The following is a 25,773-nucleotide window of genomic DNA, read 5'->3' as shown; positions in this document are numbered from 1 at the left end:
CGTGGATGTTAGGGTTATCTATTTGACCTTGCAAAGGCTAAGAGGGATTGGTTATCTCAAATCTTTCACGGCCAAGTTGAGGTTTCTCGAACATGTGATGTTGAGGCCCGAGGGTTTCTGTTTTCTTGCATGTTGTAATTTAGTGATGTTCAAAAAGATAATGTGTTTGTTGTCCTGACTTCTAGGCTGCTTCTGAAATATCCTGTTTTGTTGTCTTTGGGTTAATTGTAAGGGTGCAGGTCTGACAGAATTCATGTAGGAGGTTTGTGACCGCGCCACTTAGTCATCTGCACATATGGAGACCCTTAATTTCTGTCTCATTTACAGTGAGGACAGGTGCAGTGCATTGATCCAATTGATATGCAAATTCCTTCAATGTATAAATTAAAGAGGGTTGGACTGAGGTTCCTCCTCTGCCCCACCCCACAACCCGAGAAAAAAAGGCTGTTTGTTTGTCTCCATGGAGTCAAGGCCTTATAGATATCAATAAAACACACGTAGACCTTTCCTTAGCTGGCCCTGAGAGCTTAACGCACTGCACCTTGGGAAAACACGTACAAATACACGAAACACGAGCAAATCCACACAAAATACTCCCAAAACAAGTAAAGAGATAAACACACGCCCTAAATGGCCTTGCAGCCAAATATCTGTCCGATTTCTTGACCTGGGATGAGCCCTCTTCGCCACTGAGATAAGCAGATGGAGCCCTGCAGTTCACTCCCAGGTCACAGCTGGAAACAAAGGGTGAGCAAGCCCCTGCTCTCAGAGCCCCCACATTATGAAACTCACAGCCCATGGAACTAAGAATGTCTCGTCGTTCTTTTAAATCCTTTCTCAAAACGTTTCTTTTTCGTGTAAGCTTTTAAAATTGTCTAATGGTCTACTAATCCTATTTGTTTATTTTGCTTTGCTCATGTTCCATTGTTTCATTATCGTTTGATCTGCCTGCCTGGTGCTGTTTCCTCTTTGTAAAGCAATTTGTAACACTCTACAAAAAAGTACCACATTAATAAAATGTATATCATTTTACCGCTGCAAACGAATTAGAAAAACATGCTGAATCTGACTGTACCCCAAGTCAGTAGTCAACAACAACTCCTGACTGTGCGTGGGGGTTGGACATATGTTGAATATATATTCGGCCCCTTTGTGTAAATTGTGGCCCCTTTAAGGCCCCAAATCAAGCAAAATCGTAGATCCACCACTCAAGCAGGCATTTTGTGCTTGGGAGGACTACTCTCTTGTCTTCGCATCGACTCTTTGATCGCCCTTTCCCAGCGACACCGCGCATGCGCCATTAGTCTCCTTCATTGTGTCCCCGTCACACAGCGCTAAGCTAAGCTAAGCTAGCTGTCAACCCGCGGAGCAGCATCACTTCAGGGACGCTCCAGGCTTTGTAGACCCCCCAGTGAAAACCTTTGCACAGGTAAGAGGAAGCTCATGCACCTGAAACGCCTTTTGGTAACGTTTCTGCACAAGGTTAACTTCACAACTAGCAGGTTAGGAGCAGGTTGGGAGATTTAGCCGACGGTAGCCGTGTTATGTAAGGACGTTTAGCCTGGTAACTCACAGTCTAATCCGTGCATGATAGTGTGGAGTCTATGCTTGTCACGCATTGAGCGACTTACTCAGCTTGGTTTGAGGCGAGCTGTGTGTCTGAGAGGGGGGGTGTTGGAGAGGAAGAGGGGCCACAGCGTTGTTACTATGAACATTAAGTTAGCTCAGGCAGCAGCAGCTAGCTCGCTGTCATCCCCCTCCCCACTCGCACACCTCTTTCACTGGCCCATCTGGTGTCCTTTGTCCCTGGGAGAGATGCAGCGAGCGGCCGAAACCTTCTTGCTCTTTAGTCTCCAGCTGAAAAACATCTGTAACAACAGTGTGGATTTGTCTGTGCAGCACCGGTCTGTCTCCAGGTTTATCTTCTGGGCCCGTTTGATCCTTGCAGCCATGAGACATCTTGACCAACAGAGCCTTATGTTCTGGTGCTTTAGCATCAGCCTCGTGTATCATGTTGTTTTCATATATCAAAGAGCACATCTGTGCACATGCACGGGCTATTTTTAGGATGCATTTATCTCTTGACTTCTTAGATGCACCATTAGCTGCAGAGCTCATTTGTTGTGAACTTCCCAGCTGCCCCCTAAAGGAACAGCTTGTCCTCTTCTGCTGCACCTCACTGCTCAATCGTATGACAGGCAAATGACAAACCACACAGTCTTTACTATTCATCATAACTACTGTCTTTATTCAAAATCAGATTTGTTATAATCAATATCGATAATGACATGATTTAGTGCTAAATCATTACAGCAGCAGTGCACAGGGCATGTGCAGGCCTCAAAGTCATAAATACCACTGTGCTCAGTTACCTCAACAAAAGGCTTTAGAGGATGTTCTAAGGTGTTAAATATGTTATCTGCTTGTTCCAAATTCTGACATTAGTTGTACTTTTATGCATCAGCACCCGTGACTGTTGTAGCTGGAGACATTATGTTACATCGTTTTTTTGGGTTGTCCATCCCTCTTCGTGTCCCACTCTCATGAACACAATGGATCAGGAAACCAAGTTTTTAATCAGTACAAAGGTTCATTTGGACTCAAGGATGACCTGATAAGAATTTAATGGTCAAAAGGTCAAGGTCACCGTGACCTCACATCACACATTTTTTAACAAAAACTCAAGAATTAATATGGTTATTAATGACAAAATACAATTAATACACTTAATACATTTTTATTAAATTCCTTTGCAGTCTTCACCACATATGTTCTATTGAATCTGGACAGAAATGGATGTGAACTGGTTGGCTTCAATGCAAAAGGGCTGTTGAGTCCCTCTTTGTGGAATTTAAATCAGCACCATCACAACACTGTTGCTACAGAAGCCTGGAATCTCAACAACTTAAAAGGGGAGGAAGTGTCATTTTAGCTTTAAAACTCAAAACATCTACTCAAAGAAATTATTTTTTATTTATTAATCTATCATCCATCAATTGTCTACTGCTTATCTGAGTCAGGTCAGTTTATTGATTAATTATATTATAAGTAACCTGAAAAATACATATAAAATGTGATATAAATGTTTATAAATTCATATATTTAATAAATAATTGCAGTCTTTATCGTCCGCACTGGGTTAACCAAGAAAAAAGATTGCGTTCTCTGTGGTATTTGTTGAACACTGCAGAAACCTGCGTGTAGAAAAGTGAAGAATGCATAGTTCAGTCTGCTGTTTGATTTGTTCAGTGGCTACTAAATAATCACAATGTTGTCTTTATCTTTTCCAGCACAATGGCTGTCCCTCCTTCATACTCAGACCTGGGCAAATCTGCCAAGGATATATTCAGCAAGGGCTATGGTGAGTACAGTTTTAGCCCCAGGAGTAAATTATTAACTGGTTGGAATTCTGTTCAAATCAAACCAGATGTTAGATACTTCACAACAATAAAGATACATTTTAAGGTCTTGATCCTATGTATATTATGATTTGGTGCTATCCACATTTATTCATGTGGATACAATGTTCTATCACTAAACAATGTAGCTGCACACTAAAACCAATTCTGTGATAATGAATGGGTAAATTAACTAGAGGTAATACGTTTTGCTTATTGATTTCTATCACTGTCTACAAGGGCCCAATAAACCAAGATACAGCAAAGGCATAGAAATAGAGCTGTAGCAATTAATTATCAGAAAATGTATCTATTCATCTATTTGGCTAATAGGTTATCAGTTAATTGTTGAAGTCATAAAAAAATATATAAAAGCAAAAATCTCAAACATAACCTTGTTGCATCTTCTTAAATGGGATGAATCAGACAAAGCAAATAATCTGAAGATGTCACTTGGAATTTAAGGAAAGATAAGTCACATTATTCATATTAACTAAATACTAATGTATAAGCAGATATCTGACAAATAGAGAAAGCTGACATGGAAACAGTATGTGGCTATAACAAACTGAACCCACGTATTAGCTGATGACATGAAGCTGTGTTGTCATATTGATCTTCAGTCATTGTCCAAAATATCAAACCATTAAGTCTGAACAACAAATCTAACCATTCCAGATAGTCTGAATTAAGGCAACACTTCACCATTTTGGAGACAAAAAATTCTACAGCACTTCTAAAGATCTCATACTGACATTTCATTTGTTATATCCTTCCAACAATCAGTGGTGTCAACTGTCAATCCTCTCATCAAACTCTTGCTGGGAAAGCAAATACACTTCTTTCCCCAAAATATTCTGTTCCCATAAATCCTCTTATGTTTTATTTATCTTGTACTAATTTACAGTAAACACACAACTTTATCTTTTGAAATCCTCCAGGCTTTGGCATCGTGAAGCTGGATCTCAAGACCAAATCACAAAGTGGAGTGGTGAGGACAATATTTTTTTATATAGTCATGGCTGCTTTCTGCAGAGTCCCTCTCCCCTGCCATCTCTAACTCTCACCTCCCACCAATCCAATACAAATCCATCCGGCTATAACTGAACTGAACTGCTCTAACATGGAGCTTCAAGGTTTCTAGGTTGGTCCATTGGCTGATGCAGAAACGTGCTTTGGCTTAATCTGTGCTCTGTTGTGGAGAAACACGACCGGCTCACAGATGTGTGTGATGTCTGTAGCCTGTATCTACCTGCCTTTCCTAACCCCTGCTCTGTCTCCATGCTGCTGCCCTCTCTGTACTGGACCGCTCGTGCTCTAATGTAGATGGTAAGATTGTGTCAGACCCGCCGGCTCGAACTGTCGATGTGATATGGAAACCGATCCTCTCCGTTTGGTCCTCTGTCCTGTTTGCTCACATCATCATCTGCTTGTTCACACAATTTGTTGTTTTGTTTTTTTTTGTCTCTGTGATAATCATTGACACATCATGTTCTGTCACATCACTCTCAGTCAGATGTAACGTTTTCTTTGATTTTCATTTCTTTGTTGTTGTGCCAGTTTATTTGTAAGTCATTGATAGTCATGGGCAACATTTTCCTTATCAGTTCATCTGCCAATTATTGTCTCGATTAATCCGTTGATCATTTGTTCTATTAAAACAGTGAACAGCATTGTTTCCTAAAATTACCCCAAAATCTTACTATACTGACAGGTGAACATTTAGAGGAAATACCTGGCTGAAGATGTTCTAAGGATGTTCTGGTTTTAGTAGCCATTAAGTAGGTTCTTAGGTCCTATCGACGTTTCAGGGGGATGTTAGGAGGCTTTAGTAGTTATTGAGGAGATTTGCAAATCCTCCTGGAGATTTCAAAGTCTTTTAGAGGTTTAAGTAGAAGAGATCCCAGATGTCCTTTAGGAGCTTTCTAGTCTGTCTTTTGGTGATAATAAGAGTTCATCTTAGTGGGACATTTTGTGGTGACGTGTTAAACAGTGTTACCCACCACCATCAACAAAACACCAAAAGAGGGAACGTCCTTTGAAAACACACTGTTCATTCCTCCATTAGAATTCAATACACTTGAAGAATTTATGATGAGGAACACTGAAGATGTTCAGGAGGTTCGTGGTGAAACATCACATCACAAACAATCATTTCCTTTCATTTGTCCCACATCAGAATATGAAAATTTACATTTCATGAGATTGCATAATTTGTCACATTAAATTGATATACAATGCAGTCAGTCATAGTTTATAGATCCCTTCACTTTTGTTCTTTGTTCAATGTGGCAGCCTTATGTTAAACAGACACAAAAAATAGTTTCCCCTCATGACACTTATTAGCTCAGGATTCTCCCATACACGACATTAGATTGGAAACATTGCTTGCAGATGTAAAGCTAAATGAAGCCCAAAATATATCAGAAAATCTTTGGTGTTTCTGTTCCTTCTTATTGGCTGATGTATACATAGTGTCTGGAAGCTGATATCAGCAGATATTAACCTGCTCCATTTTTCAGTCCAGCTTCACCATGAAGTATAGCCACAAAAAATAATTGTGAAGGTTCATGCTCCAAGTTAACTGCTCTTGTTGGACAGATACATGTTCTATTTTGTTCTCTCAGCACACACACCTGCTTTGTCACTGTGAAATTTAAGATGGTGCCTTAGGGGCGGCTGTAGCTCAGGAGGTAGAGCGGGTCGTCCACTAACCAGGGGGTCAGCAGTTTGATCCCAGTCTCCGCCATTCTACTTGCCAAAGGGTTTTCTAGAAGCTGTGCTGACAGTGTGTGAGTGATGTACGATAGAGAAAGTGCTGCACATACTGTAGATGCACTTTAGAATGTGTGTGTGAATGGGTGAATGGCAAAACTGTGCTGTAAAGAGCATTGAGTGGTCATCAAGACTAGAAAAGTTCTATAAATAAAGACCATTTAGTTGTTTCATGTCAAATCACAATTTTAACCTTCATTAGATTCATCAGTGTGTTTTTTACTGTCCATCTTGTGGTTCTGGCGTCTTGCATGACTTCATGTTTGGGCTCTGACTGTTGTCTGTCTGCTCTTTTTGACTGTTGTCTTCTGAGAATCCTCATTTTATTCCTGTACATTTCACAAATAACTTTGTTCAGCACAATGCTCACCTCTGCCCATTTGTTTTTGGATTTTCTATTTATCAAACTGTTTAATGCTTCACACTTTCACACTTTAAGTCAGACAGTTTGTCTTTGCTGGATGTGATCGACTGTGGTGCACTAACCCTGTGTCGTCCTCGTCGTCCTGACAGGAGTTCAACACATCTGGCTCCAGTAACACAGACACAGGGAAGGCCGCAGGAAGCCTGGAGACCAAATACAAGATGAAGGAGCTGGGCCTGAGCTTCAACCAGAAGTGGAACACAGACAACACACTGGCTACTGAAGTGACTGTAGAGGACCAGGTACGTGTTTAGTCTTCAGAACTGGGTTTTTAAACTGGAAAAAAATAGTTTTCATTGATTAAGCTTTGCACTAGTATTTGGTTAAATAAAAATGAACATGACACAAACTTTCCCCACAGCTGACTCAAGGACTGAAGGTTGCCTTGGAGACGTCTTTTGTACCAAACACAGGGTAAGAATACATTTATTTGTATTAACGAGTGCTGCATGGGAGTTTATGTGGGACTATGTGTTGTGAGAATAAACTGTGGGTCAACCCTGGTCCCTGGAAAATCAATCACCTCTTTCCCTCATTTCTATTTTCTTTTGATATCATTTTCTAACCTGATCTGAACCAAATTTTTTGTAATTTTCCATTGAAGGATGAGGCTCACAATAGTCTATTTGTTTTATTGTAAACACATCACATCAAATCCACATTCTGTTTGTCTGTTTCTCTCTCAACTTGTTCTACTCCATTTGTGGACTCAGCTCCAAGCTCGTCTGCTCCCACTGAAAATGTAAATCTTGAATAAATAAATAATTGTCTGGTTACTGTAATTTGTATCAAACTAACAAGAGGAAAAAGTGCATTTGTTTGTGAATTAATCCACATTTGGTCTGGATATTTGTGACAGCAGGGGGTGTGTGTGAGTCGGATGTAAACGTGTGTGTGTGTGTGTGTGTGTGTGTGTGTGTGTGTGTGTGTGTGTGTGTGTGTGTGTGTGTGTGTGTGTGTGTGTGTGTGTGTGTGTGTGTGTGTGTGTGTGTGTGTGTGTGTGTGTGTGTGTGTGTGTGTGTGTGTGTGTGTTAGTGATGAGGAAACATGTAACACAGGCCCACTGATGAGTTTTTGTTTTTTTCAACAAGAATGGAGGAATAACATACATCAGACTTTGGATTCACACACAATATTTAATTTACATTCAGTTGTGGGTCTTAAAAATACACATCACCACTCATTCTTTATTATTAGAGGATAAGAAATGTTCAATCCTTTTAAACTTTATACATCTGTTTCTTAGTAAGAAAAGTGGGAAGCTGAAGACGGCATACAAGCGTGACTACGTCAACCTGGGTTCTGACGTCGACTTCGAGGGTCCCATCATCCACGCCACCGCTGTGCTGGGCTACGAGGGCTGGCTGGCCGGCTACCAGATGGCCTTCGACACAGCCAAGTCCAAACTGGCCCAGAACAACTTCGCCCTGGGATACAGGGCTGGAGACTTCCAGCTGCACACCAATGTGTGAGTACTAGAATTTTTATTTTGTATTCAGTAAATTCATGTTCAGCAGCTGAAATATGTCCCCTGTGGTCCTGGAAGAATCTTAAAAGGGCGTGGACAATAAACCAGGCACAGAGGAGGTAATAAACAAAAGGCTTTTAGTTCCATTATGGGAATTGTAGGATCCAGTGTTTTTGGAGGTGATCTAATTAATGCTAGAAACTAAAAGTCAGGATATCTCGGGCTCTATTGCGTTCTATATGAATTTTCTTTGTAAATCTGTCTCTGGTCCTCCAAACGTGATGGAAGTGCAATTCTAAATAACATGTCCTAATCAGCTCAAGTATTTCCCTCCTCAACCAAGCAATGTCCACTAACGACCCCCTGTTGTGTAGCGTCTACAGGATTAGGTCCGACACCAGTGGAGCAACATACTGAATAAATCTCCATTTTAGCTGGATTAACATTCGTGAAGTTTCATTATGCCCCCAGACACCCAGAAACCAACCAGTACAAACGATAGGTTGATTATTCAATTGACAGAAAATTGTGTTTTTATTTTATTTATTGTAATTGTTTTTTGCAGCAATTACAAAAAAAGAATTGTTACCAGCTTCTTTATTGTGAACATTTGCTTGTTTCGCTGTTTTCTATGAAAGTGAAAGCAACGTTATTGGTCAGACAACAATATGATGGATGGTTTCCCTCTATATTCTACCTCTCATACAATGAATGGCCAACGGTTATATAAAGAAAATAACTCTCAGATTGATTTATATGATGAAAATCATTCAGTTCTTCCATGATGGAATAATACAACTTTGTGGTAATTACTTCACACTGTAAAATATCTCACTAAAACAGTCTTAAAACTAGATTTGGACACAGTCTCTTTCAGGTGGATCAGATATTCTACTTCATTGTTGTCAATTTCCAGCGTATTTAAATGAATGAAGTGGTGTTGACCCAAATGACCCAAACCTCGCCCCTGCAGATCAGGGGCTCCTTCACAGGGGCTCGCTTGGTAATCCAGCCTCGAATCGTGTGCATGAACATCTCTGAACTGCTGTGTGTTCTCTCTCAGTAATGACGGGACCGAGTTTGGCGGCTCCATCTACCAGAAGGTGAACGACGAGCTGGAGACGGCGGTCACTCTGGCCTGGACCGCCGGCAGTAACAACACTCGCTTCGGTATCGCTGCCAAATATAAGCTGGACAAAGACGCCTCTCTGTCTGTGAGTCCACCAGCAGTTCATTTACAGCTCCGATTGGGAGGCTAATTCTCAAAAAAGGTGCTGTTTGTTTCATGTCTAACTGTTTTTCACCCTGCAGGCCAAAGTGAACAATGCCAGTCTGATCGGAGTAGGCTACACCCAGAGCCTTCGGCCAGGTAGGCTCCCCCATCTCTGACCAAGCTGTTGTCACCCACCTACATATTGTGTTTGGAGTCAGTGCTTATGACTGCACATCTGACCTTCCTCTTAAGACCTTTTGCTGATTAGAGGAACTACTTCTCAGAAACTAAGAACTCCTCAGCTCAGAGAACGACCAAATAATTCAAATTTAATCACGTGTGACACAGATTTTACACATGGAACCAAATCAAATATTTGATCTACCAACAAACACCGTCTGCATGTTGTGATAGTTGTTCGACATACTCTTATAGCACTGATAACCAGCTTTATTTACTTAACAACTGCAGTTGGTGATTATTAAATTGTGCACTAGATTGTGATTGTAGGTGAGCTGCTGCTGAGGTGACGTTGTGCACTTCCTGCAGCAGCTGACTGATTGGGAGCAAGTCATATTGACATACGCGTCCTCTAACTATCTTCAATTCTCATAATATTGCTTTTTCTATTCAATTCAATTTGATTTGTATACAGCCAAATCACAACATACATTATCTTAAGATTCATAATATTAAAGGGGACATAGCATGCAAATTCCACTTTGTTAGTGCTTCTACAGGTTAATGTGGGTATCTGGCATGTCTACCAACCCAAAAACTCTGGGGAAAAAACACTCGATTGCGCTTCCTGGGTATTAGTAACCGTGGCACAATACACTGGAAGTCTCCCTACATCAGTCTTGGCCCACCCCGTCCGTCCGTCCCCCACACTCGTTACTTCGGGTTACACCGGAGGCTGCGGGCAGCGCAACGCTTCGTTCCCAAGCACGCAGCCGGGCTGTTCCTGGGGCCGAGTATTCTCCGCTAGTCCAGCCCGCAATTCTGCTCACATGTGGCATTTGTCTGGATCGTTGGGACTGGGAGGCTGCAGCAGCTGCTGGGACGACCTTTCGCTCTCCGTGCGTGGGGCTGGATTTGTCAGCGCCACACAGCAGCAGTATGAGACTTCCGCAGTGTTCAGCGCTACTGTAACCCCCGAACCCGACATTCAACGGGGTGCAACAACAAGCGGAGAAAGCAGAAATGTGGGCTGACCTTATATATATACAGTCTATAGGGGCTGACCAGCGCTTGCGGAGAAATGCTCGTCCCGTGTGAACAGCCAGGCGGCTGCGCGGCGGAAGCAGCTGCGCTGCCTTGCAGCGGTCTTCCACACTGTGTTCCAGCTCTACTGTATGCGGGTTACAGTAGTTCGCCGGGTTACAGTAGTTCCTCCGGGTTACAGTAGTTCCGCCCGGGTTACAGTAGTTCCGCCGAGTACAGTAGTTCCGCCGGGGGTACACCGGACGCGGAGTGCATGCGAGGCAGCGCAGCAGGTCTCCAGCGGCGCAGCCGCCTGGCTGTTCACACACGGGGCGAGCATTTCTCGCAGCTGGTCAGCCCCATAGACTGTATATAAGGTCAGCCCAGCGATTCTGCTTTCTCCGCTTGTTGTTGTACCCGTTGAATGTCGGGGTTCGGGGTAAATGATATGGTCTTCATAGCCCCCCCACCTCTCTTTCTCTCTCTCTGTCTGTCTGCTTGTGTGCTTGTAGTGGATGGGCAGAGGGACATTTAATTATGTGATTGGGAAAATTAAAACTCCAGGACAACAAGGGGAATACAAGGAAGTATGGGATGCATATTTGATAATTTATATCATATAAAATATGTAATTTATATCTCGTTTAAATCCATGGGGGAGAGGGAGGGAGGCTGGCTCATTAGCATTTAAAGGAACAGGCAGTCAAAACAGGTCGCTCTGTGGAGGGCTGTTTTATACAGGGAGTAAAAAGGGTGCTGTTTTATATGATCCTTGTGGTATTTTGACCAAGTATCAACACAGACATTTGTTAAGACCCCAAGGAACCATATCAACTTGTGGTAAAATGGAGCATGCTATGTCCTTTAAAGCCAACATTTCCCACAATGAGCCAGCACATTCTGAGAGCGGAGAGAAAACAGTCCCCTTTAAAGGGGGCAAACCTGTAAAACCAGACTCGATGTGGGCGTCCTTCTTCCTCGACCGGTGAGCGGAGAAAATGTGGAGAGGCTGGTACAAAAGAGGGGAGAGAATTGAGAGAGGGGGGGTGGGACCTGGAGGATCATATTTAAACTCTGTCAGACTGGTTGTGATAATGAAAATAATAATAGTGATTCATCTTTTTTTTTTAAATGCGTTAACCCATCACCCTGTTTTCTGTCTCTTAAGGGTCCAGGTCATGTTCATTTTATTAATGAAACTATTTAAATAGTTATTAGTTGCCGCAGTGAAGCACTGAACTAAATGTGATATAAATGTCAAAAAACATTGGACTAAGTAAATAATTCTTGCAACTGGTTTCATACTCTTCATACTTTGACCAGTGTGACTGTGAAACGGGTATTAAATTGGATTCTAGTTGGTTTTAAAAAGCGATTTAAATACTCACTGGTGTAATAATTACTGGGGCTGATTACAAAACTCAAAATAACAGGTCATCTCGTCAAAACAGGCTACAAATCAGGAGAGTGGAGCAGTCAGTCAAACCCAGTTAGTCCACACCCACGTAGTTCTGTGAAATCAGTTAACACCTGAGTGGGCAGACGGTATGTGTGCCAAGGCTTTAACTCGGCTCCCTGTCCCGTGTCCCTGCAGGCGTGAAGGTCACCCTCTCCGCTCTGATCGACGGGAAGAACTTCAATGCCGGTGGACACAAAGTCGGCATGGGCTTCGAGCTGGAGGCATAAGGTGGAGAACTCAGACCCATCCACAAAGAAAAAGCCCAGAACCACAACACCACACACTGTTCTGTCCTCATGCACACACCCACACACCCACAAACACTAGTGCTCTGGCCACACCCCTCCTCCTCTCTGGACTCCCTCACACGTTTCCCCTGTCCTCACATTTCATGAGCATTTCTGACAGTAATGGTCAACCCTGAGAGCTGTGAAGCCGAAGCTTATTAGCGATTCTATGGTTACAGAAGTGTGGCTTGTTATTTCCCCTTATGTCCCTTGGATGAAGTAGTCTTAAGTGTAAATGTGTAGCTTATCAAACCCTCTGTATTGTTGTCCCTTCCTTCCTCCAAAAAAAAAGCATGTCAGGGTGAAAACGTGGACGCAGAGCTGAAAGCTTTCCTGCTTGGTTAAAAAGGTGCTGAGTGTCTGTTTCCTCTTGTTTTGTTGTGTTTGAACATTTGACTGAGTTATTTAATCTCAAACTGTTTTGATTCGACACATTTCATGAACGTAGGACTGAAATATTGAAGCACTGGTGGTTAAAGTTCGTTGGTGGAATGAAGGATATTTAAAACGTGCTTTACTTTATGGGAACATTGAAAGTCTCTTTAGTGCAGGTGCTCCTCAATGTCGTTTTTAATCCTTTGCGACGTTTGTTAGGTGAAATCAATGCAGTGGAATCTTCTGGTAGTTTGTGTAGTTAGTTTGCATTTCTACAACATTGTTTTCATCTATCTGTCTCAGCACGACTGTCTCAAAGTGTTTTGCACCTCGTAGGTATCTCAGCAGCTCAGTGGCATCAGCTGTTGCCACATGTTGCTCGGGGGACTGCACTCATTGCTGTCAGGGTTCTGTTCTTGAAAACCATCTACACTCCTCAGATGTGAACATAATAATGCAGCTGATTGTCCCGGCATAATGCTCCACTGGGAAATGGAAGAAGCTGTTGTGTCCTTTTACTTGTTTTAGTTAACATGCACCAAAAATGTTTTTTTTCCTCCCTTCTAAATCTGTTCTTATGAGTCATTTTTGTTTGTCACTTAGACACAGTACCTCATTTTTTTCCAATGTTAACTAAGGAAATTATAATAATAAAAAAAAGATAAAAACTGTGTCTGAAAGCTGTATTTCTTTTATTGTCCAGATATCATGTAAAAACTGTAAGGAATAACAGAACCTCTGGAGCTTTAACCACATCTTGGTCTGTATTTATATACTGTAGAGCTTTTCTATTCTTGATGACCACTCAAAGCGCTTAACTTTACAGTTTGCCATTCACTCATTCACCCACACATCTATACAGTGCATCTATAGGCAGCACTTTTTTCTATGAGGGCCATTCGGGGTTCAGCACCTTGCCCAAGGACACCTCGGCATGCAGATGGGGAAGACTGGGATTGAACCACCGACCCTCTGGTTGGAGGACGACCTCTCTACTGCTCAGCCACCCCATGTCATCTTAAGCCATTTATTATTCCATTATTCCAACATTTCCCCCAAATTTTCAACTATTCGCTCAACAACATGTTGTTTAAGAATTTCTGCAGGTCATAGTTGCTGTTCTATCAAGAAAAAACTCACAGCCATGTTTTAATAGTGTCCTTTAATTTTAACAATAAAAATTTGACATTCTAAGTATTTGGACTGAAAGATGATCTGAGCAGAGGACATTCAAATATCCATCAATTCAAAATGTATATTAATTCTAGTGCAAGTCTGGCAAAACAGACTTAATTTCTTTGCCTGTGGACTTTCAGAATATCAACACAAAGACCTCTTTCTTTAATAAATAAACTTTATAAACTGATGAAGAGCCACTAGCTGCTACTCCTGCTCACCACTTTCCATCTGCAGGTCACAGACAGAATCTACTGTTCTTACGCTGTATGCTGTGAATCCACAGGCGTCCGCGTTGTCGATTTTTTAAATCTTCACACTCGCACTAGCATTATAAAAAGTCACGCTGTATTCAATGTATGACAAAAAAAGACTTCCTATAATGAGTGCTAATAAGTGAACTTCCCTTTCTAAATGAAGGAACACAGGTCTGACTCCTCCCCTGATTTTCTGTGTGATACCGTACAATGATCAGAAGTAAGTGTTCCTCATTCACATCCATGTGAGGTTGAGCTGCCAATACAGTTCTTCTGAAATATGCTTTGTCTCAAAGGGGTCAACGGGTCACTTCAGCCAAATTCACAATAAACATATATTCTTAGTAACCTCTAGTAGCATCTATCAGTCTTTGAGATCCCTGCCTCCACCCCTGTACAATGCAGGTGAATGGCATTTCATCTGGGAAATGACATTTAAATAAGATATGAGTCTGAGGGGCTATAAAAAGTGTAGCACAAAGGGAAAGTTTGATGTGGTGAAAACTGAAAAGTCAGATGATCTCTTATTTTAACGACAAGTCATTGTCCCTTGATTTACTGCCAACCCACCAAGCAAACCGGTTTGACTGCTCAAAAAAAGGAGTTTACAAGTGATTGTGAATCAATGTCTCCTGCTTTGGTGCAGATGAAAGTGACAACAGGTGCAATGGAGGCAAAAGCAAGACAGCTCACAAGAAGGTTTTATGTGGTGGCCACAGACAGCTGTTCTCTCCTCATCCTTCCTGACTGATTCTTCTCTAGTTTCGTGTCCTTGTCACTACTGGTAGCATGAGGTTGTACCTGCAGCCCAATCAGGCTGCACAGGTAGTCCAGCTCCTCCAGGATGACACATCCATATGTGCGGTGACAAGAAGGTTTGCTGTGTCTCCCAGCGCAGTCTCAAGAGCATGGAGGAGATACCAGGAGACCGTCCTTTACACAAGGAGAGCTGGACAGGGCCGTAGAAGGGCATCAACCCAGCAGCAGCACCGGTATCTGCTCCTTTGAGCGAGGAGGAACAGGAGGAGCTTTACAAAATGACCTCCAGCAGGCTACTGGTGTGCTTGTTTCTGTCAGAAACCAAACTGTCAGAAACAGACTCCATGAGGGCGGAGATCCCCAAGGGCACCATCAGGAGCATGCCCAGACATTGTCAGGAGTGAATTCACACTACTGAGTCACATTATGAGTTGTCGTGATGAAATTCACGCAAGTTGGATCAGCCTGTGATTATAGTTTCTTAGATTCTTAGATTTTTGGTGTGGTTTTGAATCCACTGAAGGCTGTTCTCAACAAATTATACAATGTACATCAGTGATGATTTTCAACTTGAAAATAATTCGTTTAATCAAGCTCTGATGTGTGATTTAAGTGTGACCTTAATTTTTCTGAGCAGTTTATTTCACAAGATAAGTGATACATTCGACTCGCTGGTGGAACATCAAAGAACATTCAGGGGATAAAATAACTCAGCAGGATTCATCCTCAGGGGAACAGGAAGGATGCGACAAAACTTCTGTTATCCATCTGTCATCACCAGAAATCAGCAGAGTTTGCACTGGATGATATAGACCTAACTGTCAACATTGTTAAATAACGTTATTATTTTTGCCATGAGATGACATTTTATCTACTTTCATTGTATTTGGGTGGAGGCAGACAGCTCAAAAGATACTCGGCAAATAAAGCCACAAGCATCTGCATGAAAAGATAAGACCGGAGCTGAGAGAGAAAACATGTTTTGCTTGTGAACTGGGCCTCTTCAAACTTCTTCACAGGTTTCGTTCTTCTTCCCACAGCAGAACCTCTTGTTTTTCGCTGCTCTTAAAAACTCTGAGTTGTGTCATTCAAGTTCCGTAACCTCACTCACTTCCCTCGAACTGTTTCTTCATAATTTAAAGCATGTGAAGCATCCAAACATTTCCTGCAGAGCACTTCACAGCAGGTTGACCTTAGCAACCACTTGCTTGCAGCCCATCTGGGAATATTCGTGCCCCCCTACAGAGGGGTAATATTCAATCTCCCCTGCGAGGCGTTCTATGTTGGTATGATCTGGGTAGAACCCCTCTCGAGTCATTTCATCCAGGAAGCACTCCATCACATGACCTTTCTCCAAAAGGCCCAGAGGTAAGATGTCCACCTCTGTCCACAGCGGGTGAAGCTTCTCCAGAGTGTTGTGTAATATTGGAGTCAGCTCTTTTACGAGGTTACTATGGCGACGGGATGCTGTCAACGCCATAGAACTACTTGAGGAGTTGTGTAGCATATGTTTGGTGATGTGTGCATGGCCCAGATTGCTTAGGAACAGATAGATGGCGTTCAAGTATTCGTTGGACTTCTTGGAGGTCACAAGCTGCCACAGCTCGTCCAGGATCTCCTCGTGCATGTGTTCGGCCTCGTCGAAGATGAAGAGCGGGATCTTCTCCTCCTCCTCGGCACGTACCACCATCTGCGAGATGAGAGTGGAGAGGTTGTGGGCGCACTGCAGGGCGTCGGCCTCCTGGGGGCAGTGGTGGAGGACGTAGTACTGCAGCACCAGCGACTCCCCCACCACTGAGCGGAAGTGTCCGGCCAGGAGGCGTCCCATGTGGCTCTTGCCCACTCCGCTGGGGCCGTGCACGGACACCACGAGGGGCTTGTTGTGGACGTAGGTGGACAGGTAGTCCTGCAGGTGGGACAGCATCTCTTCCACTGCTCCCTGCTGCCCAAACACCTCTCTCCTCAGAGTCTTCTCCAGCCCCTCCAGGTCATATCTGAGTACGTGGTCATCTAGGTTCTCTATGGCGTTGTACACCTGGAAACAGACAATATTCAGAATAAGATGGGGGTTGAATTACCAGCTTGGTAAAGAGGGCAACTACCCAGACCTCCAGGGGCAAATAAAGCCCCTAGTTCCCTACACAAGTGGATCAATCGCAAATTTGTCAGAAATGTGAATCTCTGTCCACCACTCTGCATCTTGTGGTTGTAGTCTAGTGTCAAAATCTCTCAAATGTACATTGTTTTATTTTATATTGAGCTCCTTTCATTTTAATGTTGTATTTTATCAAATCGCAGCCGTTCTTTCTTGTTGGTTGACTCATTAAAACACAGAATACCTGGCAAGGTCTTACTATTCCCTCACAGGAGAACTGTAACACTGCAACTAGCTATTACTTTCATTGTCAATACACCTGACAATTATTTTCTACAATAACTGATTGATTATTAAGTGTTAAATTAACACAAATTGCCGGGAGATGTTTACTATGAAACTAGCAAATAATTATGTTTGAGAAGCTCCTTCATTGGATTTTTGGCGTTTTGTGTGACGGATCATTGTTTCCAGATAAAATAAGATGAATAAATAAAACATACTAACAAGCAGCAGAGAGGACATGTTGGACTTCTTGACAAATACAATGAAATGCCTCAGTGGGGTGATGCAAACCCATCATTATTAATTTCACTTGGACTGGTTTAAAAAGCTTCTGAAATTGTAAAGTAATAACTTAAGCTGCATGATACACGCAACAGTAAGAGTCAACAACAGTCATCCCCAGATTAACTAAACCGAACTGTGCCTCAGGGTAATGGTGCAGGATCCACCTCAGGCCTTAATAATAATAATAACTTTATTTGTACGGCACTTTTCAATACAAGCAACAAAGTGCTTTACAACAAACAATATAAAACTCACAAATAATCAGAATGAAAAAAAGAATAATAATAAAGAAACAGATAATAAAAGCAGTACACATCACATGATAAGAGCTTTTCCATAGAGATGTTTGTTTGCATGTAACTGACTCTAAAAGTCTTGTATCTTCTGGCAGATTGTCACAAAGTGTAGGGGCCCTCAAGGAAAAAGGCTCCTTTGGTTTTCAGCTTAGACTTTGGAATGGCTAGCAGCGTCCTACCAGAGGGACTGGACTGAACATGTAGACTAACAGTTCAGCCCGTGTGCTTCTATCACACAGGGGCCGGCGATAAAATTCCTCACCCCCATCACCTGCAGTGTACCTGGAGAGTGATCCGATAAGTGAAGATGTTGCTGAATAGTGCAGCAGTTTAAAGTCTCTCTCCTGGAATTGATCCCATCTCTGTTCCTCAAAATTGCATAATCAGTGTTTTGATAAAAAAATTCCCTTCATGGCCTTAAAATGTCTTCATCTCATTTAGTATTCACACATCTATGAGTATGCAAAATACTCATAGATGCCTCCAGCCTGCCTCCACCCGCCCCTCAGCGGCTCACCTGCAGCTCTGACTCTGCTGAAATGGAGCTTGTGGTAACAACAGGGGAGTTGTGCAGATGGTATGCATGGTATGCAATGAAGTCTAGAAGCCACACAGGCTTTTCCTTTAACAAGCCAACAGTTCACTAACATAATGCAGGAAATGCAAAAGGCACAATGACAGGGGGCAAAGCTGAGGCCATTGGGAATATCAACATTTTCGCTATAGAAATATTATATAATTGTAAAGAAAAAATCCGTACAACTACAAATCATCCAATTGGCAAACTCAGCTTCTAAAATACTAATGATTAGCTCAACCCGGCTTCTCTGACGAGGTCAAGTTGAAGGGATTGGTTTCATATGTGATAAGGAAACCGCAGTCGTCTCATTTCTTGAGGCCAATCTCCAAAAACTGTACAGTGTAACTACATTGTCATTTTTGTCCTTCTAACAAGGATTGTAAAACATCGTCCTAAATCTCTCAAAGGGAAGAGATGTCCGATTACATACCTGGAGAAAGACGATGGCAAACAGCAGGTAAAGGCAGTATTTGGCTCTGCTGCGCTCCTGCTTTGGGGGGGCTCTTTGCCTCGTTCCGTTAGGAAACATCACCCGCCTCCTCCTTCTCCTCTTTTTCTTCTGAGGAACAGCAGACGAAGGGGTGACTCCATCAAAGGTGAAGATTTTGGGGCTGGTTCGACCTGGAGCTCCTGTGAGGGTCCCTGCTCCTCCCAGGCCCAGGGCCATCTCCTCACGCCTCCTCTTCAAGGCCTGGTACTTCTGCTTAATGCGTATGACAGCGCGGAGGGTGGAGGACAGACAGGGGGCCGAGTCTCTCTGTCCTTCCTCTAGTTCTTCGTCCCCCTCCATTTCTCCCTCAAATTCTCCCTCTGTTTGAGAGGCCGAGGTGCTGCTCTCTTGGTCACTCATCTACAGAGAGAAGAACATTTTTATTACAATCGATCACATGACTACTTGTATGTTAAAGATCATCAAAGGTCAAAGGTACAGGACGCAACTTTGGTTAATACTTGCATTTCAAATTTGAAGCATCACAACAGGCAGAGTTGGCCGCCAAAAAGCAAAAAGACCTTGTGCGCACTTCCAGTCAGAGTTGGTGACTTGAAGGTGCGGAGCCGGCGGAGCCAGATATTTTAAAGTTGCTCCATAACTGCTGGTTTTGTCAACAGGCAACTTTTTCCTCCCAGGTTTACAATATTAACTGAAACTGTGTTTTCTGTTGCTGCTGTTAAGTGACATTGATATTTCTTGCAGGTTTAACAGAGTTGTACACATTTTTATGCCATTTCATTGATGGTGAAATCAACTCATTTAAAATGTAAAAGTCAGTTTACTAGTCAGGTGGAGCGCAACATCACCTTTTAACCCAATGCTTTTTTTGTGCCACTTGGGGGCAGCAGTACAGACTAGAAAACAAATCCTCATCCCCAACAGACACATTCACCCCTTGCCTCTCTGTTTTGGTCGCCACCAACTCCCAATAAATATAATTTGGCTCTTTTGCGGTTAATACTCCACTTTGTTCGCCTGCTTGTTGCTAACTTTTTGTGTGAGCTGTTAAGTGCTGGACAGGAAGTGTCCAGTCGGAGACCAGCTGCGTGATGAGTCTGAAACACATGGGCGATGCAAGGGGATTTTGCAGAATCGTAAATCAAAAACAATGAGCTGAAAGAGGCTAAAATGCTCCACAGAGCTGTGGAGAATCAATCAAATTTTATGTGTATAGCCCATATTCACAAATCACAGTTTGTCTCATAGAGCTTGAGGGGATAGTTCACCGACAAATAACTACTCACCACTATGCTGATGGAGGGGTGGGTGAAAGTGTTTGAGTCCACAAAACACTTTAGGAGTTTCACGGGTAAACAGCGTTGCAGCCAAATCCAATACAATTGAAGAAAAATGGTGACTGTGTCTTCAGACATTATAAAACAACAGAAAGAAAACACAACATGCCTCCATACTGCTCCTGTGGTGTCATCCAAGTGTCTGTGAGCCCCGACATTCAATTTCTCTTGTGTTTTTGCGAGAACTGCAGCAGTAACTAGGAGGAGGTGATCAGAGGACATTCAGGCTAAAAACATGGAGTAAACGATGCCGTTTTGAGTCAAATTTGAATGTCGGGGCTTTTTTTTACGTTTGAAGAATCGGTCACCAGTTACTTCTAATTTTATTGGATTTGGCTGCAACACTGTTTACCCCTGAAACTCCAGAAGTGTTTTGTGGACTCAAACACTTCACCCACCCCTCCATCGACATAGTGGTGAAGAGATAATGAGTGAATTTTCATTTTTGGGTGAACTATCCCTTTAACCCTCAGCAAGAGTGAGGAAAACCCTTCTAAGCTGTGAGATAGTTCTCTGTGGGTTCGTCACTATGTGTGAACCCTGTCCCACCACATACACTGTATGTACTAGAAAATAGCATTATTAATGGTAGATCCAATTACTTTTTACTGTTATTACCCAATCGTTCAGAGCGATTCTTTTAAATAAAACTTTATAAAAACCACATGTTCGTGGCACTGGATAGATTAAGAAGATTCATTGGGTTTTTGGGAAATGAAGGATTGAGTGATTTTGGTGCTAGAACCACAGTTGTAACAGTTTTACTTCAGATTGAAGCAGTAGTGTGGCATGTTGGGAAATAAACATCAAGTAGAGTGAACATGCAGCTGCAGCCATGAGCAAAGATATTTAATCTCATGAAGACTGAAACAATTTGCATGTTCTGTTTGAGCAGAGCAACACAAATAGTTTCTAACATGTTGATGAGGGAGCTGTAAAGGTGCTGGTAGACATATTTGTTTACAGCTCATACCAAACAGCTCCTGGCCACAGCTTCATATTTAGCACACAGACATGAGAGTGATAGCAAACGTCTCATGTAGCTCTCTGCAAAAAAAGTAAATTAGCATAATTCCTGAAATGCTGAACTATTCCTTTAAATCTTAATATGACAAATTACAAGCAGCCAATCAGAAACAGCTTTACTGCTCTAACTATCTTTCCTTTCCACTGTATAACCACTTGTTTCTCATTCTCTACCCCACCAGGCTGGTTTACATATACAATACCCTCCAGGTCTGTGAGATGGGGGCTGACAACACGTATGGCAGAAGAAGGGTGGCGTCTGGCTGCTGTTAAAATACCTGCAGCCAAAAGCCAATTTTTAAACAAAGCCCTGCTAAGATCCTCACACAACACCTTTAACTCATACTCCTTCTGAATAGTGTCTCTGTTGTTACCTCGGCTTTGTCAGCTGAAGTTACTGCGACTTTACTCCCACACGGTCCAGTGCTGCACTTTCCTTCACACATGATATTCAAATGACGTGGAAACAAACTGATCTGCAGAAAAAGGGAAGTGCGATCCCTCCAGAAACATTTACGGTGCATGTGCAACTTCACAGAGGTGAGCATTGTAACAGCTTTTGCATGCAACGTACACTTAATATAGCCTGGGCTTTGCAGACCAAAGCATTTAGGTGTGTTTGACTGATTGATGGTTAAAGTTAATTTGCCACACTTCAGATAATGTTCTCAAATAACTCACATTGTTCAGGGTGCAGAAAGAGTCCCTATTGTGTGCAGTCATCTCCGGAGTTGAACAACACTTATCTTGGGTGTAACAGCACACAGTGGATTTCTTTGACTGTTTTTTGGCTTTACAGAAAAGGAGGAACTCTCAGTTACACCCAAAGGTGATCAGTAAAACACACACACACACACACGCACACACGTTAACAATAAAGATGAGTTCTAGTGAATGTATTTCTGCTCCTGTCACAGCAGGGAGGAAGCACAACACTGATCCCGATGGGAACTGAGTACAGTGTAAGCATTGTGTGACAGCATGATCTTGGCATAGATACGGCGTCATTTCTAAAGAACTTTGCGAGACTTGTGTGTACGAGCTCCTTCAGGTTTAAAGAGTTCAGAGCAGCACACGGCAGAGGGACAGTATCAGGACTTTATCTGCTCTCTCTGCTGTCTTTCCCACGAGCAGAGGCCTGAAAGGAGGCTGCATACCAGGCATTTCAGAGCACTTCAGCACTCTGATGTTTAACATGTGAAAATGCCTCTTTGCTGAACCTGTCTCTCTTGAAATGCTGGAAACAAACACAAATGCCCCCAAAACGCCGGAGGCTTGTATCTTTCTGAAGGAACTGCGTCTCTTTTTCTATGAGTTCCATTGATGATTCACACAGAGCGGACGCAGGTACTGATCTGCTGCCTAACACCCAGCCTGCAGAGCCAGGAGAGGGGGGGGGGGATGTGACACTGGAAAGGGAGAGGTGCAGTGAAAACCTGCGAGAGGAAACAGTTTGCTTACCTTGGAATGTGGCTCAAATCCTTCAAAGCAGCAGTGAGTGCCTGTGCAGGTTTAGTCCATGGTTCGGCAGCGGACACAGCAGAGAAGAGCCCCACGCAGCAAACAGCTCAACTCAGGAAGAGTCCTATCTGTCTCTACCTCCGAAGCCTGTTCTCTACCATCCCCTGGCTCCTCCTCTTTCTTCCTCTTTTATTCTCTCATTCTTCTTCACAGTTTGTGCTGCCTTCAAAAAAAAAGGGTGTGACACACATCCCTGGGTTCATTCGGTTCATTTAAAAACAATTAAATATAATTTAAAAATGACTAGAATTCAGTTCAAGAGGGAATCTACATCTAAATTCAAACCCCTGGCTTTGTTCAATGTTCAAACATACTTGGATTTTAAATAATTCTACTCTTAATTTATTGATTAAATGTATTATTCTGCATTAAACACCACATTCCTATTATTTGTACAAATATCACAACATGCAACGATGCATTGTGTGTCAACTCTAGTGTCTTTATAGTTCTGTTCTCAACATGTTTAACTGTAGATAATCTTCAAAAAAATATGTAACCGCAGACTTCATTCATCATTAACTCGTATTAACCATCACAGGACTTTTTAAAGTGGTAATGTACTTGCCAATTTGAAAAAAAACAATACCGCTGTTTGTCGTTGAGAATGAAGAGGAAATAGAACTCGCATGTCTGTGAGCTGGAGGCTACAAGTTGGGCAAAAGGAAACAGTGAAGCCCACAAATATGTTAAAAATATGTTCTCAAGTAAAAGTAAAAAAAAGTAAAAAGTAAATTAAGCAATGTTCAGTGTTATTTTGCAATGCTATGCAATAACATATCTATATATAAGCCTGCAGCAGGCTAGAGCTTCCTGTTTAGATTAGTGGTATCAATCTTCTCTGAGCAACGACGCACACAAGTTGATTTGACAAAATGTTGAACAACTCTTTTTCATTCAATTTTAGATGCACTAAAATGATGTCATTTAAAAGTTGAAACCATAAACTGTCAACAAATATGGACGACAGGTCTCCTCTTCCTCCCACTATCCAGAAATGAAGCCAAACTAAGCTGGATACGAACACGGCCATCCGAAACACTCACTCGACCACTTGTGAGTCATTCTCAGCTGTCAATCACGATGTTTTACCCTGTTTATATAGCATCAAATAATTAAAACCAAACCAATCAGAAAAACAAACACATGAACAAATTTATTTGAGGTTTACTTTGCGCTCTTAGTTTGGCCCATGTCCTGTCCACCAACATGGAGGAGGCAGGGTTTATGACAGATACTGCAGCCAGCCAACAGGGGGAGATCTAGACACTTTGGCTTCACTCTTGGGGAACCATCATGGCGTCCATCTTTATCTCTTGTCTATGGTTGAAACGTGATGGAACGGAGAGGACACACTGTTTTGGAATAATGTGACCTAGACTGTTGTAGTGCGACTTAAAAAGAAACCACAAAGCAAAATGATCAGCAACTATTTTGATGAACAGTTCATTGTTTTGGTCGAATACTGTAAGAATTAGCTGGTTCCAGTTTCTCAAAGTTGAGGATTTGCTGCTTTACTCTTGTATAACAGTAAACTGAATATTTGGGGGTTTTGAACTAATGATTGGGCAAAACTATTTAAATATGTTGCTTTGGCATTTTATTTATATATATACTGTATATAAAAAAAGAGCGATCATTCCACAAAGAAAAATGGGTGGAGCCCAACAGTTGCATGGGTGGATAGATTTTAAAAGCTCCAGCTGGCACAGGAATAGAAAACAGAGCAGTGTGGGAGATGTTTGCATATTGCACTATTCGTCTGTGTCAAAGTGCACGTGCTGCAGCACACCAGGCTGAACTGATATCTACGCAGCCATTGATATTTAGTATTTAAGAACTTAATCCCATTCATAAAACCTGAGCGTGTGATCACATTGACTAATGCTCCGGAGCTCGAGAGGGAGAATTACTGAGTCGACCATGTGAAAAGGAAGTGATCAGACTTTCTGAAGACACTCAGCTTTCGTCATCTTTTAGTGTTTTTCTTTTTTCTCTGGACAGGAAGCTGCTGTTACACCCACACTTGTACACAATTTACTTTCAACAAGCTGCTGTAAGTAAACTGTTAATGCTGTAGTTGGAGGAAAAGGGATTAGTCACACATGACACCATCCTTTGAACATATGTTTGCTGCAACAGTCTGTAAAATCAATCAGGCGCCAGTAACAGTACGGATCAAAGCTGCCATTTGCCTTGAACGCTGCAGATGAATTCATGTTTTGTTCTGCATGATGCACAGGAGGAGCTGTAGGTGCGTTTCACACTGCTCGCACCTTTTACCCTCATCAGTTGAACTGTTTATTGAATTTTGGAGGGGGGCTTCAGAGCCAACAACAAAAACTTTAACTGAGATGATTCAACGGCAACATTTGTATTCACTTTTAAGCCTGGGCTGAAATTGTACTGTGTAGTTGCACTTATCCAAGTGAGCTGTAGTATGACCAACACAAACACGTAGCCAGTGTAACATCAGACTATATTAACAAACGACACATCAGTTGTTTCTCTGCTCTCTTCAGTCACTACAAAGTGGCAGCTGCTCTCTGATATATCAAACTTCAGCATATGGGATCATCTTAGCTGAATGTTCACGTCCTTGCTAAAACTCAGGTGGGAAACTTGACTCCACTCTCATGTCTTTACTGTATGAAGTTACATCCAGATGTTAATTAGCTCAGCTCATCTTAAAACCTGGAAACAATATTGAGTGGTGTTGATCTCATCCACCTTTTAGCAAGAAAGCTAATAAGCACATTTCTGAAAATCTGAACTCAAATTTCCTTTTCTTGCACAATTGTTGTCCTGCTGTAAATCACCTTCTCAGCGATGTTTGGTAAAAACTTACTTTCAACACCACATTTCTAAATAAAGGCATTTTTTTCAGATTCATCCAAAGCTCTTATAGAATATTCAGCCAGTTACATGCTGAACTAAATAATGAGCAAGAAAGAGATGCACAAAGTAGTGAACAGAGCCAGTTCATCACTTCATCTACACACAGACACCTTGTTCTGTTCCCCCTTCATCTTTAAGGTCATTCATGACTCCAATGTTTGCAAAATACATGTATGTTGTGTGGTCAGTGCTTTGTTTACAGGAC

General features: G+C 42.2%; 2 protein-coding genes across 3 annotated transcripts; one reads left to right on the top strand and one right to left on the bottom strand.

Moving 5' to 3' along the window:
• The first annotated feature begins 1,271 nt into the window (after positions 1 to 1,271).
• Positions 1,272 to 13,273, top strand: zgc:56235 (Voltage-dependent anion-selective channel protein 2-like). Of its 2 annotated transcripts, XM_035184410.2 has the most exons (10): positions 1,272 to 1,429; positions 3,291 to 3,361; positions 4,340 to 4,389; positions 4,725 to 4,727; positions 6,687 to 6,839; positions 6,959 to 7,011; positions 7,844 to 8,065; positions 9,129 to 9,279; positions 9,377 to 9,434; positions 12,076 to 13,273. In XM_035184410.2, exons 2-10 carry the CDS (start codon positions 3,295 to 3,297, stop codon positions 12,165 to 12,167), a joined length of 849 nt encoding a protein of 282 aa, XP_035040301.1. In that variant the 5' UTR covers positions 1,272 to 1,429; positions 3,291 to 3,294; the 3' UTR covers positions 12,168 to 13,273. The 2 variants fall into 2 exon arrangements, with proteins under 2 accessions (XP_035040301.1, XP_035040302.1); XM_035184411.2 differs by lacking the exon at positions 4,725 to 4,727 and having other exon boundaries at positions 1,273 to 1,429.
• Positions 13,274 to 13,745: 472 nt separating this feature from the next.
• Positions 13,746 to 22,796, bottom strand: tor4aa (torsin family 4, member Aa). The gene is made up of 3 exons (XM_035184408.2): positions 22,611 to 22,796; positions 18,766 to 19,185; positions 13,746 to 16,829 (listed from the first exon to the last, which is right to left on the bottom strand). The coding sequence occupies exons 2-3, from the start codon at positions 19,183 to 19,185 to the stop codon at positions 15,972 to 15,974; spliced, it is 1,278 nt and encodes a 425-aa protein (XP_035040299.1). The 5' UTR covers positions 22,611 to 22,796; the 3' UTR covers positions 13,746 to 15,971.
• Positions 22,797 to 25,773: the final 2,977 nt, after the last annotated feature.

Source organism: Hippoglossus stenolepis, chromosome 18 (genome assembly GCF_022539355.2).
Source record: "Hippoglossus stenolepis isolate QCI-W04-F060 chromosome 18, HSTE1.2, whole genome shotgun sequence".
NCBI lineage: Eukaryota > Metazoa > Chordata > Actinopteri > Pleuronectiformes > Pleuronectidae > Hippoglossus > Hippoglossus stenolepis.
The sequence above is the reverse complement of the archived record's forward strand: the minus strand, read 5'-3'. Positions and strand labels throughout refer to the sequence as shown.